Genomic DNA, 17,539 nt, shown 5'->3' with positions numbered 1-17,539 from the left:
TTGCCCACCCTTACCACTCTTCCACCTATGAGACAATACACCAAAGTACAAGGGTTTAAAAAAAAAAGACTATAATATCTATCACATAAGGATCCTAATAAAGACCCAATGAGATAACACATATGCGTGCGTGTGTGTGTGTGTGTGTGTGTGTGTGTGTGTGTGTGTGGAGAGAGAGAGAGAGAGAGAGAGAGAGAGAGAGAGAGAGAGAGAGAGAGAGAGAGAGAGAGAGAGAGAGAGAGAGAACTTCACAAGTCTGAAAAAAAAAAAAGAAGATAATGAATTCAGTTTTGGGCATGTGGAGTTTAAGATGTCTATAGAACCTCCAGTTCGGAAATGTTAGGAATTTTAGGATAAATTGATTTGAGAATTATGCTTAGAGATAATAGTTGAGTCCATGGGAACTAAAAAGATCACCAAGTACAATAATATAGAAGGAGAAAAGAAGAGGACCCAGGATAGAGCTGTGAAGGGCACTTGTGGTTAGTGGATGTACCTGGATAAAGATCCTACAGAGATGAACCCTGCTTCTATTCTTGAAATTTTTCAAATTCCTTATTATGTGTTTTTTTAATCATGTTCTGTATTTTCCTACATGAACTTATAAAGTCCTCCAACAGTCTAGCAATGTAATGTTCTCTAATTTTCTTGACATTATATTACATTGCCAGACTGTTGGAGAACTTTACAAGTTCATAGGAAAATATACTTCTCATTTGGTATTTTTTGTGGTATAGCTACTATAATTTTTTTTTTGTAGTTTAGATACTATTCTGAAGTCTCTACACTATTGATATAAAAGGGTTTCCTTATTTCAGTGAAACATTTGGGCCCAGTAGATAGGGTCTATTCCAATTCCAATTTTATTTTTGCCTATATACAATCTGCAATAATATATATTAGTAGAGTGGTGTTTAGGATGGAATGAAATAAGATGATGCCAGAGTTCTACTGAGATAAGAATATGGAATATGTATTCTCCTTCACATCTCAGATATTTTTCAGATTGGGAAATATACTGATTGTTTTTTGACTTGCAAGTATAGAAGCATAATTAAAGACCAGGATTCCTTGATGCCTTTGACCAGTGATGGGCAAACTACAGCCCAAGGGCCAGATGCGGCCCCCTGAAATGTTCTGTCTGGCCCTGTGACATTATTCCTAATCTGACGAATACAATGAGTAGGATACAATACAATGAAACTTTGAAAGAGTTGCCTTAGAAACAGCCTGACAGATGAGCATTTCCTTTCCTTTAGCCCCCTCTTTAAAAAGTTTTCCCATCACTGCCTTAGACCCATATTCCCCACTCCTAATTGCCCACATTTTCTTTCAAAGAATTAAATCTCATATACTTAGGAATATATTTTTTGGCTACATCATCTTCAATTTGAAAAAGTGATTGTGGAGATAGACTATCCTCAGTACCCTCTCATATTTTATTTCACTTTTAAGAGTTTTATGTTACTTAACATTAAATAACTCATTTTTCCATATATGTTTGGTTTTACTACCAACTTCTCTTCCAAAATAAACAAATTTATATATATTTATACATACCATATATAATTTATTTTATATATATAATACAACTTGTTACCTATCATATATATTGTATATATGTTTAAAAGCTTCTCTTTCCCCATGCAGGATCTCAAACTCTACATCATTGGCAGCAACTAGCACAACCAAACCTGGGAACCATTCTTGACCCACGTCCAGGTGTCATTACAAAAGGCTTTACTTTATTGCCAGAAGATGCTATTTATCACCTTTCTGATTTAGAAGAAGATGAAGATGGGGGCATAACATTTCAGGTGCAGCAGCCTTTTCAGGAGGAAGGGAAACCTTCAATATCTAAGCCAGCGCCCAGTATCTTCCTACCACCTATTTCTTCCGCAAGTGTGCCACTTACAGGTACGCAGAGGTTTTGGTTGAATACAGGTCCTCTTAATGCAAGGATCCAGAGCAAGGCTGAGGGACTTAGAAGAAAGAAAACTAGCCACATTCAGAGGAAGAACTGTGGGAGGAGAAACACAGAAGAGAAACAACTGTTTGAACACATGGGGTGTTGGGGAAATTATTGGGGATGTAGACACTAAATGATAACTCGAGTCCAACTATCAATAATATGGAATTAGGTCTTGATCAATGATACACGTAAAACCCAGTGGAATTGTGCGTCAGCTGAGGGGAGTTAGGGGGATTGGGGAAGAGGGAAAGAACATGAAATATGTAACTAAGAGAAAATATTCAAAATTTAAAAAAAATTTAAAAAAAATGAATACAGGTATTTCTGGGTGCTTACTGAGAAGTCTGTTTTAATATGAAATGAATGCAAGCCATAAAGTTGGTAGCAGAACTATTATTTTTAGAGGTTTTTATGTTTCAATATGAGTTTTACATTTACTGATCTGTAATCTTTCACAAAAGACAAAAAGAAAACCTTAATCTAGGAATTCTTAAAGTATAGAGCAAATTTTTTCAGTTAAAGAAATAAGACCTATTTTTCAGATAACTATGTTGGTTTACTTCAGCTACCTGATAAAAAGAAAAGACTAATCTAGGTTTGATTTCAAATTTAAAATTGTTACATGTATTGTCCAGTCAGTAATGTGTCCCATACATAGAAGAGCTTCATGGATATTAAACTCCCGTAGTTTTTTGGCACGGAAACATGAGAGATAGAAGTCATTATGCAAAAAGATCATAGCAGCCTTGTATTGTTCCTGTAACCAAACTGATATTTTGGCTTCCTCTTTGGGCCCTTAATCTGAATTTCTGCCTGTTCCAGCCTCAAATCCAGGAAAATGTCTGTCTTCCACAAATTCCACCTTTACCTTTACCACCTGTAGGATATTGCACCCTTCTGATATCACCCAGGTTACCCCAAGGTAAGAGTATTTGTAACAATTTGTGATGTTTTCTTTTTTCATTAAGGAACTACATTCTGTATTGTGGAGACCCTGGCCTACAAATTCAGAAATAGTTGGGGAAGAAAATCCAGCACAATTCTAACCAACTATTCAGGATTTAATATTATATTTTATATCCATTTTTTATTTACCAGACAAACTTATAAGAAATCTAGGGCATATATATTCCATAAGAAGGCCTCTTTTTCTCCACCAGATGTCCCCAGCTGTTTTGTTTTATTTTTTATAACTCTTACTTTCTATCTTAGAATCATACTAAGGATCGATTAGGGTTAAGTGACTTGCCCAGGGTTACACAGAATGACACTGTCTGACCAGATTTGAACCCAGAATCTCCTGGCTCCAGGCCTGGCTCTTTATCCACTAAATCACCTCACTGCCACCCCTCCCCGGCTGTTTTATAATTTCGTCACTCCTTTCACCCAAAGTTTCAATGCATAGCATTTTGATTATTTTCTAAGGAAAGAAAGTCTATCTCCCTTTCCTGTTATCACCTTTCTACTTTTTTTCCTTTTCTTCCTTATTTTTCAACATGTCTGGCTTCTAACTCTTGACAAGTTTCTTCGAATGAATACTGTTGTTATGGTGGAACTTTACCTTCTCATATTCCTCCTTTGTTCATTAGTGTCTGTTTAATATGTGATGCATATGAACTTAATCATGACCAACTTCCCACTTTCCTTCCATTATAAGCTTTGAAGAGGTGGAGGATTAGAAGAAATAATATTCCATAGGAATAATTTCTAACTCTAATACAGTAAAAATTCCATCCCAGAGTATAATAAATATGCAGTGGACTTTACAAAATAACCAAATCTCTAGAGTGATAATAATTAATAATAATAGCATAGGCACTCTGCTAAGCACCTTATAATTATGATTTCATTTGGTCTTCATAACAACCTTGAGTTATAGGTACTATAATTATCTCCATTTTACAGATGGGGAAAGTAAGGCAAACAGATTAAATTACTTGCCCAAGGTCACACAGCTAGTACATGTCCAAGGCCAAATTTGAACTGAGATTTGTCCCAACCTTGGCACATTTATCTATTGCATCAGCTAACTATGAGCTGCCTCAAAGTTAGAAGATGTTATCTAAGCAAAGGGCTCTTAACTTTTTTTGTATCATAAATCCTCTTGGCTGCCTAGTGAAGCCTATGAACTCCTTTTCAGAATGTTATTAAGTGCATATAAAAATACATAGGATCAGAAATGAAGCAAATTATATTGAAATTCAGTTAACCTAAAAAAAAATCGCTCACAAACCCCAGGTTAAGATTGTAAAAGAATATTTGATCTTGACCATCTAGCCCAGAGGTCGGCAACCTTTTTGGCTGTGAAAGCCATAAATGCCACATTTTTTAAAATGTAATTTCGTGAGAGCCGTACAGTGCTCACAGTGCGGCTCCTGTAACAGCGCCTGAAAAAAAATTGACTTTATGGCTCCTGCAGAAAGAGTCATATCTGGCCCTCAAAAGAGCCAGATATGGCTCAAGAGCCATACATTGCCGACCCCTGATCTAGCCCAACCAGTGCCTAAACAAGAATCTCTTTCATCATGTGTGTGTGACAAGATGATATCTAGCCTTTATTTAAGGTTTCTAGTAAAGGGAAAACCACCACTTCCCATATCAGCCGATCCCATTATAACCATGACTGCTTTATTTTATTATTTGTGAAGTTGATTTTTTCTTAAACTAAGTAGAAGACTTTACATTTTTTCTTTATTAAATTTCATCTCAGTTTCAGTCTAATCTTCCAGCCTATTGATCTTTTTGGATCCTGATTCTGTCATCCAGTAGATTAACTATCCCTGTGATCATCAGCAACCTTGATAAGTATACTATGCCTTTATCCAAGTGATTGATAAAAATGTTAAAAACTCAGAATCCCTTAGGGTAACCTTTAGAGCACCTTTGCACCCAACCATTCAGCTAAGTCCAATTTATGTGACTATACTTTAATCTAGTTTATGTCTCTTCTCCTCAAAGCCTTCCTCCTCCAAAAAGAGTCATTCTTTAATGCACCAAAAAGAGAAGGAAAAAAAAGATCAGAAGAAGTCACAAAAGAAAATAGCTTGTTGGATTTATTTTATACTTAAAAAGAAAGCAAGTTGTACATAAAAAACATTCACCATTTTATGGAAATCCTCTTTTTCTGTCCTACATATGTGGAAATACACATTTTATTTAGTGTTTTATATCCAGAATTTTTAAAGTTTTCAAAAATAAAGTAAAATCTATTTATGTATTTTTGAGCTTAAAACTTAAAAAATTTAAAGGCACTTAAGTATTAAAAAATCATATAGTACACATAATATTAATAATAACTTATGTCAACATACCTAACATATACTATACTAGACTTCATATCAATACTTGCCCATATTCTTTTATATCTAGACCCAGGAGAAAAGGAGTGGCTAGCCTTTAAAATCCATTAAAGAGCATTAGAGTAATTATTTTTGTTTAAGTATACCTTTTTTACACATAAAAGATCATGTTTTGGGGGCATCTGGGTGGCTCAGGGAATAGAGAACTGGGCCTGGAGACAAGAGGTCAGGGGTTCAACTCTGGCCTCAGTCACTTCCAGCTGTGTGACCCTGGGCAAGTCACTTGACCCCCATTGCCCAGCCTTAACTGCTCTTGTGCCTTAGAACCAATATATAGTATTGATTCCAAGGTGAAGGTGAGAGTTTTAAAAAACAAAGATGTTTTAAGTGAGATATACCTGCAAGTCTTATGCTAAATGTTGACTAAGTACTCATCACGCTACCTATCATCTGTGTTTGTTTTCAGCGCCAAGTTCCCATCATTATCCTGCGGAAGCACCAGTAGCAGTACGTCTAGTACCGCAATGAATTCCCCCGCCCTGTCCTACAGGCTCAGCATCGGAGAATCCGTCACCAGTCGGCGAGACTCCACAACCACCTGCAGCAGTACCATGAGTCTGGCCAAACTTCTGCAAGAACGAGGCATCTCTGCTAAAGTATACCACAGCCCCATTTCAGAGAACCCTCTCATCCTACCAGCCACTAAAATCCCAGCCATTCCCTCCACCCCACCAAATTCTCCATCCCGTTCACCTTGTCCATCTCCTTTGCCTTTTGAATCCCGGACACAAATCTCTGAAAACTTTCTTGCCTCTCGACCAGCTGAAACATTCCTACAGGAGATGTATGGCTTGAGGCCTTCCAAGACCCCTCCAGATATTGGCCAGTTGAAGATGAACCTAGTGGACAGACTAAAGAGACTTGGAATAGCCAGGGTCATCAAGACCCCTGAGATGAAGGAAAATGGAAAAAGCCCCGGGACAGAAATTGGTCTGCGAAGACCAGACTCTGCTGCCTTTTTAAATGCAAGTAGCAATTTATTGGGTGGCCTCAGGAGGAACCAGAGTCTTCCAGTCATGATGGGTAGCTTTGGAGCCCCAGTTTGCACATCTTCCCCCAAAATGGCTATCTTGAAGGAAGACTGAATTTGCATATGAAGGATAAATTTGTAATGATCAAAGTAGTCTAATCAGAAGGAAAAAGAAAGTTGCAGAAGGATTGTGGATGTGAAAATGGAAAAAGGTCAGGATAATGAAGATGAGCATGGTGAAAAGACCTAGGGTTTGAGTAATTATAATTGAGAAATATGTAAGCAAGAAGGATGGATACAGGAATTAGAAAGGAAGAAATAGAAAGCATGCATGGAGCCTCAGGGTTTCTTGACTTGAACCAAAAAAAAAAAGAGGTAAAGCAAAATAAAATAAATTTTTTAATAGTAGACTATATCTGAAATACACTCTGGACTTGTATCCTCATCCCTTTTTCAATCACAAGTCGAGAGAAGTCAGTTTATAGAGGCAGAGAATGAGAGAACTTCCATTGTCATTTGAAAATTCATCCTTTTTTTTTCCAGGCTGGTGTCTAAACTAGGGAGTAAAGTGACAAGTCTAGGTTTTTACTTAGCAGCAATGAGGAATTTTATACATTCTTCCTATATGATACTTAGCTATAAGCATGTCTGTCACCTGTTTTTTTTTTTCACAGTCGAAACAAAAAAGCTAGGAATTTTACCTGTTCATCAGATCAGAGGAAGCCCATGTTTCTTTCTGCCTCATGTCCACGAGCAAATAGGAGAGTTATACTGAGCACAAGCACTCTTCAAATTCTTTTTGTATTTGCAGCCACCTTTACAGTTTTTAAAAATTTTGTATTTTTGTACTATGCAGAAAACCAATGCCCTTCTTCCTTATTTTCTTTTTTCCATTTTAGCAAGCTTAGTAAATGAGCCAATGAAATGTATTACCCGAATTTCCTTTTGGAGGAGTGCAATGATCAAGACATATAAACATAATTAGTGTCTCACAGGTCTCCTTGGAGGCTGGGAAGAGTATAAAGAAAAAGTGCAATCCATAGGAATCGGGAGATGTTTTTTGTTTTTTGTTTTTTAATAAAAGGTTGTTGCAACTGTGGAAAGGAATCTTTCCAGAGTGGGCTATGCATATTTTAATGAAAGAATACTTGCATTTGCACAAAGAAATTCTCAGGCACATTGAGTTATTAGGAACTGAAAAAATAACCAGAGACACAAACACCCAAAGACAACTTTGGGGTTGTGTTTTGATTTTATTTAATCTACATGAAAAATATAACACAAAATAAGGACCAATCAGGGAGTTGTTCTGCTGTGTCTGCTTGGTGAAATCAATCCCTTTCTCCAAGAATGAGCTTTTTAAAGGGTAAATCAAATGAAACCCGCTGAAGCAGATTGTCTTTACTCTTCTGGATGGGTTCCCTTTATTGTTTATCTTCATCAGCAGACGCTTTGGTATTAGGTTTCAAATACCAATACAAAATGCAAAGTTGTGACAGGAAGAAGTAGGTCTGTTTTTTTCCCAGGCCCACTGAATAACTTCTGTACCTCCATGTATTGTATCATCATTTGAATAGGACAGTTTGGAAATAAATGGAACTATCTTAAGAGACATGATTGACAAAAAAGATGAACAGAAATGACTTATTGCCCTTCTTGTTTGCCCCTTTTGGAAAAGACAGGAAAGCACAAACCTCCAGTGCTGACTTGTATGAGTCGTACCACTTTGCAGGGTAATTTTGTGGATGACCCTGATTTGGTGGAAAGAGGACTTCCATGATGAACATTTTGCCTAGAATAATTATGCTGTCCATGGGACCTATGATTAACCTGCTTGTCAGCAAGCAGATTCTTTACCCTTTTGGCTGCCAGAGGCTCCTCCTCATCTTATGTAGCTGTAGACTCAGCCATAAACATAAAAACCTCAGATGGTATAGGTCAGGGAAAAAAATCACCTAACACTTGCACACTGTCGATCATGTGAACTTTTGATCCTTTTAGTATTTTTGTGGTATATTTTGATACAACTTCAAATTTTCTAAGTGATACTTAAAAAAATGAGGACAACTTCCTCTTCCTTCCATCTTGTGCCTAAATAAAGAGTGCAGTCACACGTTCTGAAAGGGGTACCAAACGTGGGCATAAACAAGCTGACATAAGCCTGTCCCCTAAATGAAGGATGCTAAAAGAAAAATCTTAGTTGCTGAAATGACAAAAAAAAAAAAAACCAAAAACCAAAAACCTCCTTTTTTTAAAAAAGGGCATTTGAATTTGTATTACTTCAAGGAACTGTGTGGGCTTCTTGCTTTTTTTAGTCAGAGATTTTTTTTTCTTTTCCCTCAAATGAACCAGATTTCTAATATGTCCTTTTGCTAAGAATTTATGACTTCTGAAAGAATGTCAAGAAGAGTGGAATAGCATGGGACCCAGAAAACCGCACAAAGTGTCAGATGTCAGGTTTCTGTAGTCTATGATATATCTATAAACTAAGCTAGATTTTGAAGTGTTCTATATTAAGGAAATTCCAATTTATATGTATTTCTCCCCCCCCCCCCAAAAAAAAAAAAACCTAACCTCTCTAGGAAGTAGTGAAGAATTAGCTTAGCAGCCAAGTTAGCAAATGTTTGAAAGACAGACTAAGATGGCTAGGTCAGCATTCAGCCAGAAGCACACGGGTTACATACCAGTCTGTATTGGTTAAGAAGTGGATCTGTGTAAGAAGTCAGGTGGACGAATTGTGAAAGCTAGCAAAATGTTATCATGGTATGTACCATCTGAGAAACTGGGCCACATCAAGATTTGGTAACAAGAAATGAGTTTTTGGTGGCTAGAAAGCCTCCTAGACTTGTCCATTGCTGCTGTTACTATTCAGATATTTTTGCTGTTTTCACAACTTGTATGTTAGACTTGAAGACCAATGTCAAAAACAATTTTTTTTTTCTTTCTATCCTTTCAAGGAAGTTTCCTGTGTCTGTAATTTTGAGTAGAAGTTGGTCCTGTTAGCTAACAGGCTAACTACCTAAACTCAAAATAAAAACCAACTGTAAAGCTTCTGCAGAAAAACAAATGACAATATTAGAGTAGCATAAGCACCTGGTTTAACTGCTGTACATTCCAACAGAAATTTGGCAGGAAGGTGCAAAATTCGAGATAGGAAACACATTAGAAGAGGCTTACTGAGGGCCAACTCCCTGTGGTATGTATCTGATACAGTATTAAAGTATTGTTAATTCTGACAATGAAAGAATGTGTGCATTCTCTGTGTCTGGTCTTAAAGTCTGGCCACCTCCACTTGATGTCAAATGTGTAATACACGTGGATTATACTCTATGTCTGGCACAGCACTGAAATGCATTTGTGTATGCAGAAGTGATGGCAGCCAAGAGTGCGGCAAATAGTGGGTGACTGCTGGCTAACATCGTCTAATATTTAGGAATGTGGGCTGTTTTCAGACAGCTTTGTGCACTTGACTTTATTTATGGAATGTAAATCAGATAATAAACATATACATCTTTCTTTTTAAGTTCATTTGTACTGCTTTCTTTTTGTCTTGGATCTTTGCCCAATTCTGGGTTATTAGTCTTTTCTTTCTCTTTATAATTGGGTTGGATACTAAAAGCCCCCCTCCACCTCATTTCTGTTTGTTGCTTTCATCCCTCCTATACCCAGACAAGCTACCCAATTTGGGGGAAAGTGGGAAAATTGGTCTAGTACAAAAGGTTTGGATTAATTGGAGTTCTACTGCCCCTGCCAACAATGAATTACTAGATGATATCGGGCAAATCTTTTAATGAACAAGAAATTTATGCTCTGGGATTAACATCTACTCATTTGGTAAAAATTTTGTGAGAAGGAAATAAAAATCCTTCAAGGGAAAAAGATATTTTGTAGATTTAGGGTATTTTAAGTATATTCCATTGAAAATGCGTGTATTCAAGCCAAAATATCTCGGTGAAATGTAGCATGTTGCAACTTGGCATCACCATTTTTATTATTATTTTTTAATTTTTCTTTTGAATATTTTCCCATAGTTACATGTTTCATGTTCTTTCCCTCTCCCCCATACCCCCCTACCCCCCTTACCCGACACACAATTCCACTGGGTTTTACATGTATCACTGATCAAGACCAAATTCCATATTATTGATAGTTGGACTAGAGTTATCATTTAGTGTCTACATCCCCAATAATATCCCCATCAGCCCATGTGTTCAAGCAGTTGTTTTTCTTCTGTGTTTCCATTCCTCCAGTTCTTCCTCTGAGTGTGGTTAGTTTTCTTTCTCATAAGTCCCTCAGCCTTGCTCTGGATCCTTGCATTGCTGCTAGTAGAGAAGTCTGTTATGTTCGATTGTACCACAGTGTATCAGTCTCTGTCTACGATGTACTTCTGGCTCTGCTCCTTTCACTCTGCATCAATTCCTGGAGGTCTTTCCAGTTCACATGGAATTCCTCCAGTTCATTATTCCTTTGAGCACAGTAGTATTCCATCACCAATAGATACCACAATTTGTTCAGCCATTCCCCAATCGAAGGACATTCCCTCATTTTCCAATTTTTTGCCACCACAAAGAGCGTCGCTATAAATATTTTTGTACAAGTCTTTTCCCTTATAATCTCTTTGGGGGTATAAACCAAGCAGTGCTATGACTGGATCAAAAGGCAGACAGTCTTTTAAAGCCCTTTGAGCATAGTTCCAAATTGCCATCCAGAATGGTTAGTTCAGTTCACAACTCCACCAGCAATGCATTAATGTCCCAATTTTGCCACATTCCCTCCAACATTTATTACTTTCCTTTGCTGTCATGTTAGCTAATCTACTAGATGTGAGGTGGTACCTCAGAGTTGTTTTGATTTGCATTTATTATAATTATAAGAGATTTAGAACACTTTTTCATGTGTTTGTTGATAGTTTTGATTTCTTTATCTGAGAATTGCCTATTCATGTCCCTTTTGGCATCACCATTTTTAGAGTAGTCTTACAACTCATTTGGATTTAGACAAGATAAGAGAAAAAGGTCTTGTCAGTCTGTAACCCTATGTGTCATTAGTGATAACAACAGTTAATTTTATCAATTAAGTTCTTTCTAAAGGGCCTTATTTGTTAAGCCTTTTCTGTGGCTATTTGTTTTAAGCCATTAGTATAGAAAGTAAATGAAAGTGAATTTTAGTTGCCTGACAGGTATCTCCTGTTTGAATTCCAATTCCATATTCTGCATTTTATGTCAGGGTTCATTCCAAAGTAACACATATTGACATAAAGTACAGGGTGGTGTGTAAATAGAAATTAGCTCTATCCCATTAATAGTCAAAAATCTACTCGACCTAGGCGTGCTAATGATGTCACTCCCACCTCCCTTAGTGGGGAGGGGAGACGAGTTACCCACACGTGACAATAAGTAACAAATCAAGAATAAGGGACTGCCCTTTGGGCAGTCCAAATCAATGTAGAAACTGCCATTTGTCCATTTGAATTAGAGGTGGACCACAGGAAGTGATGAAAGACACATTCTCTTTAAGTAAGTTAGTGAACTTCCTGTGGAGGGAGTTGGCGTCTGGAACTGGAAGAAGAAGCATCTCCTGAGACCACAGACAGATTACACTTTGTATTGTCACGTGGGTAAGTTAGGCTGGCTTCCTTGGCCTAGCTGGGCCAATTCTAAACTCTGCCTATCCGGCTGTTGGGCCTTGCGGCTTACAGCTTCATTTATTTAGTCTTCTAACCTCCCTCTTCTCTTTATCCCTACTCACCTTCCTGATTGTAAATAAACTCCTCAACCCGATGCTGACTTGGGTCTGATTTAATTACGGAATCAACCTGAATTGTTGATTCCTGGCGGCCACATATTTTAAAGATATAACTATAATAACTAAATTTTATTTCTTACAGTGGTCTTTTTTATTCACTTTCCACCTCTTTTACACTTGTGTTCTAATTTGAATTTCTTGTATAACCACTCTGTGATGTCTAGATCCTTAGGATCATAGAACTAGAGGGCCCCTGAGAGCTATTCTAGTCTAATCTCTTCATTTTTCAGTTTTTGGAAAACTGCACCAGAAAATTATGCTATTTGCCCCAGGCTATACAGGTAGAGTGAAAGCCAAGAATTCTATTACATTGTTAACTTCTTGAGGGCAAAGACATCTCATTTCTTGTATCACCAGGGCCTAATTCAATTTGTTGCCATAGTGCAGGGGTCGGCAACGTATGGCTCTCAAGCCGTATCTGGCTCTTTTGAGGGCCAGATATGGCTCTTTCTGCAGGAGCCATAAAGTCCATTTTTTTTCAGGTGCTTTTACAGGAGCGCGCACTGTGAGCTCTGTATGGCTCTCATGAAATTACATTTTAAAAAATGTGGCATTTATGGCTCTCACGGCCAAAAAGGTTGCCAACCCCTGCCATAGTTAATCTTTTATTAAGTATCAAATGATTATCCCTACATTGCTTCTCTCCTTAGCCTTCTCATTGATCTTTCTCACTTCTAGGTTCTCCCCATGCCAACTTATCCTTGACACAACTGCTTAAGGAATCTTCCCAATTCACTGTTCTGATTAAACTCCTTTCCTTTGCAAAAAACCTTGTCTACTAGAGAAAAACTAAACTCTTTAGCCTATGGTCAAAGCTATTCATCTTTCCTTCAGAATCACTAAAATTCCTGCAGTAAAATCTAAACAGGGATCATAAATTTTTAAAAAGGCACTTTATTAAAAGAACACATATAATTTGATCCTCATTACAAATCCTTAAGGTAGGTACTAGAGGATTTAACCCCATTTTACAGATGAAAGTAATAAGGTTTCAAATAAGCTAGTGAATTCTGGAGGTGGGTTTTAACACATCTTCCTAATTCCAAGTCTTGTGCTCTTCTCACTACTCACCATAAGGGTTAAATGGTAGGAGTTTGACAAAAGTGAGGAGAGCAGTTTGATAAAAATACTTAGTTTAATTTGAGAAGTACAGATAGAAAATAGAAAGGAGGAAAGAGAGATTATAATATCCTATGACTATACCTAAATTACTAATACTATCTAAAATTTCTAAAAACCCTACTCTGTCTTCAAGGACAGGTGCTTCTATCTAATCTATAAGATATTTATTAACTCCCTATCTTCCTAATTAAACATAACCCACAAACTCCTTAAATCTGTTTCTCTATCCCAACTGTCAGTAGTCAAACCGTCAGTAGCAGAGACTAAGACAGACCGACCTCCTGCTCCCTCAAGGTCCAGAGGCAAAAGACCCCTAACTGCCAACTGTCCCTTCCTTAACTTCCTCATCTCCTAGGCAACAGAATCTCCAGCCCTGACCCACAGACTCCTGTCAGCTCTTCTCTTACTTAGAAATCCTGCTCTTCCAGCCTCTTAAAGAGATAGAGGGGAAAGATTAAGAAAATCCCTTTAACATCACAATTGCCACTACACAATGTTTAAGATGGGAGAGAAGAGGGTACAAATTAGGAAAGATTCTGAATGCCACACGGATTTCTCTTTGAAACTAGAAGTGATAGGGAGCCCCTGGAGTTTATTAAGTTGGGGCAGTGACATGGTCAGATCTCCCCTTTAGGAAAATCAGTTTGACAGATGAGTGCAGGATGGACAAGAGTGGACAAGGAGACTAAACAGCAGCCTTGCAGTAGTCTGGGTCAGTGGTATCTGACTCAGATAGAAAAATGGATCCCTGAGGGCCTCAAGAGTGACTCAGAAAACCATAAATTTAACATTATATACTGTATTATTTATTATACATTTCCTTTTGGGGGTAATCTGGTTTAATTTATCTATTTTTTCCTTTTTTTAATTTTTATTTTGAATATTTTCCCATAGTTACATGTTTCATGTTCTTTTCCTCTCCCCCAATCTTCCCTGCCCCCCATAGCTGACACACAATTCCACTGGGTTTTACATGTATCATTGATTAAGACCTAATTCCATATTATTGATAGTTGGACTAGAGTTATCGTTTAGTGTAGTAGACATTTCCTAATTACATTTTCACCTGGTTCTGGCAGCACTCCAGAATTTTGTGGGCCATAAATTTGGCATCTCTGGTCTAAGTACTAAGGGCCTGCACCTGGGTGGTGGCAGGGCCAGAGGAGAGGAGGGGGCATATAGGAAAGATAGTACAAAGGAATAATTGTCAGGACTTGACAACTGATTGGATATGGCAAAATGAGAGAGAATGAAGCATCAAGGATGACACTGAGGTTTTAAGCCTGTGCTGTCTGGAAAAATGATAACACCTTTGACAAATGTATTTCCTAAGAAAGTTGAGAAAATCAGGTTTTGAGAGAAAGAAATGGAGTCCAATTTGGGATATATTAAGTCAAACATCCAATAGGCAGATAGATGTAAAACCAAAGATCAGGAGAGGAGTTAAGGCTGGACAAACAGATGAGAGAATCTTCTCCCTAGGGATGGTAGCTGAATCCATAGAAGTGATGATCAAGCAAAGAAGTAGTGGAAAGAGAAGACCTGCGACAGACCCTTCAGTGTCATCGGGTGAGACTTGGATGAGGAGCTAGCAAAAAGCCTAAGAAGAAGCAGTCTGATAGGTAGGAAGCAGGAGAGAGTAGAGTCATGAAAACCTAGAGAAAAGGCAGTTTTAAGGAAATACCTTTGCAACCTTGGGTATCCTTGTCCAGCTTCTCCCATAAATCTTCTAGAGAGGATCTCGCCACCACCCTGAAGGTTTTCCTCTGGGTCTTTTAATATCCTTGGCGAATCAGTGCAGTACTCAAATCATCAATCCATCCACAACTGCTCTCTCACTAAATGCCAACCTCCTTTTCTGAATGTCTTTCATACCATAACACTCCTTGCACATGAGACATCCTGGATAATGTGCTGTGGTCTGTTTGCACCCCAGACTGTGCCTATCTTTGTTGTCCCTTGGATCATCTGCAGTCCTGATTCTTTGGTGTTCTGTGACTAGACTGTTTCCCAACTACAACCCAACCCTGTTTCTTCCCCCTGTGACACTGTGATTCTAGCTCACTGTCCATCTATTGTACCTGTCCAAGACAAAGGTTCAGAGGAAACCCAAATGCATGTCTCAGTTATAAGCATTCTTCGTCTTTTTGATGAAAGGCTATGTGAATGGTTTTAAAAGCCCTGGATTTGAAGTAAGAGAATCTGAGTTCACCCCCTTTCATTGCTATTTATAACCTGTATGATCCTAGGCAAGACATTTCACTTTTGGGGAGGCCTCAGTTTCATCTATAATGTTAGGACTGAACCAGATGGTGTTTTGAGGTACCTCCCAGCTCTAAATTCTATTTCCCCATGTGACCCAAAGCTCCTTAAAAATAGAGGCCAACAGCACAGGTAGGTGAGTCAATAGATTGAGAGCCAAGCCTGGAGATGGGAAGTTTGGGGTTCAAATGTGGTCTCAGACACTTCCTAGCTGTGTGACCCTGGCCAAGTCACTTAACCCCCATTTCCTAGCCCTTACCACTCTTCTGCCTTGGAATCAATATACACTATTGATTATAAACAGAAGATAAAGGTTATTAAAAACAAACAAAAACCACAGAGGAAACATCTTTGTCTCTCTCCTTCCATAGAGCGTCATGTCGCGCTTTCTTTCAGTCAATAAGCATTTATTAAGCATCTACATTATATGTCAGGCACTGTGCTAAGTGCAGTGGATATAAAAAGAGACAAGACAGCTCCTGCCCTAAAAAAGCTCACGGTCTAAGGGAGGAGATAACAAATATGTACAAATTATACGCAGGATAAATAGGAAACAATTAACAAAAGCAAGGCACTAGAATTCAGATGCTTGCAAAGACTTTCCAACTATAGAAAATGGAACTTAAAGGAAACCAGGAAAACCAGTAGCCAGAGATGGGGAGGGAGAACATTTCACATATGGAGGACAGCCAGTGCAAATGCTCAGGGTCTAGAGATGGAATGCATGGAAGTTAGTGTCACTAGACTGAAAAGTGCATGGTGGGGAGGAACGTGTAAGAAGACCTGAAAGGTAGAAGTGTTCTGGATTAGGAAGGACATAAGAAGCCAAAAATCAGATTTTTGTATTTGATCTTAGAGATGATAGGGAACCACTGGAGCTTATTGAATATGGGTCTTTGTCCATCAGAGCCCAAGAAACACACATGAAGCAGAAAGAATCAGGAAGAGGAATAAATACGTTTATGTTGAAAATTAAGGTAAACTGAGGCACAAAGTTCCGAGCATCATCAATATATTGGGCAAGCAGTAACCAATAAATTGGATCTACCAAAGACCTTGAGTGAGGGCTGAAGGCTCTTTTATAGCAATTAGCAAGATGGCAAAGCAAAATCTTAAGCATCATAAGTGTTTTCTGAGTGGTTATCAGTGATCTAGGCAGAACTGGGATTATTTCATTTGGATTTGCCTTTTTTAAACCCTCTTCGCCACAGCTGAGACATGTGATTCTTATCACAGACAAAGTTTCTCAGGTGCTGGGAATTATTGTTGTTGTCCTTCATCTTTAAAGCACTCCACTGACATCCTGAGGGTGATGTCTTAACTTGCAAGCACGTTGGATGAAATGAGGCACAGCTGCACCAAGTCATCAGTCTCACTCCCTCTTCCAGAGTCATTGAAGTCCAGTGACATGACAAAAGTCAAGACAACTGGCCGTGGCTCGGGATGCAATGGATAACCTTGGCTTCTTCCATGGCTGACCAAGTTCTAAGCTCTCCACAGCACTTGCTTCAGCTGCCTTCATGGTCCCTGGAACAAAATGTTCTCATCTGCCCTGTCTGCCAGGGCAAGGCTACACATATTTGGGGTTGACATCCCCCCAAACTCACTGAGAAGATGGAAGTCTGTTAGATGCCCTTAACCTGGTTTAGGACATTTGAGACAGTTTTACAATGCATGCTACAGCTTGTTGGATCCACAGATGAGATTTGAGTGAAAGGTGGGCACCAAAGGTGCCCTGAAAAGGGCTCAAAAGCTTTGATGCCAGAGGTGCTAATCCTGGCGATGGGGGTGGGGGAGTCTTCAGGAATGGGAGTTGCTGCAGTAGTTTATTAATGAGATTTTGCCCTTTTAGATTGATCACATTTTTCTAAAAAGTAGGAAATATAAGTGGAGTCACAAAGGTGGTGACAAACCTTGAGCTTTAGTCAAGTTCCTTGGGATGTAGTGGTGGGTGACATTTACTAGGGTGAAGAACCGTGATAGGGAATATGAAATCTAGCTTGATTAAATCTTAGCAAAATAGAATTAAAGTCAATTTTCTATTTTACA

At 38.3% G+C, this 17,539-nt stretch overlaps 1 protein-coding gene across 1 annotated transcript in view; it reads left to right on the top strand.

Moving 5' to 3' along the window:
• Positions 1-9,824, top strand: part of TRAK2 (trafficking kinesin protein 2) — a 51,604-nt gene extending 41,780 nt beyond the window's left edge. The window contains exons 11-13 of the mRNA XM_044669400.1: positions 1,630-1,917; positions 2,795-2,894; positions 5,738-9,824. Coding sequence (XP_044525335.1) covers positions 1,630-1,917; positions 2,795-2,894; positions 5,738-6,416 — 1,067 coding nt within the window. The 3' untranslated portion in view covers positions 6,417-9,824. The remainder of the gene's footprint in view (positions 1-1,629; positions 1,918-2,794; positions 2,895-5,737) is intronic.
• The last annotated feature ends 7,715 nt before the right edge of the window (positions 9,825-17,539 follow it).

The sequence above is a fragment of the Gracilinanus agilis genome, chromosome 3, assembly GCF_016433145.1.
Source record: "Gracilinanus agilis isolate LMUSP501 chromosome 3, AgileGrace, whole genome shotgun sequence".
NCBI lineage: Eukaryota > Metazoa > Chordata > Mammalia > Didelphimorphia > Didelphidae > Gracilinanus > Gracilinanus agilis.
Note: the sequence above shows the minus strand (reverse complement) of the source record. Positions and strands in the feature narration are given on the sequence as shown.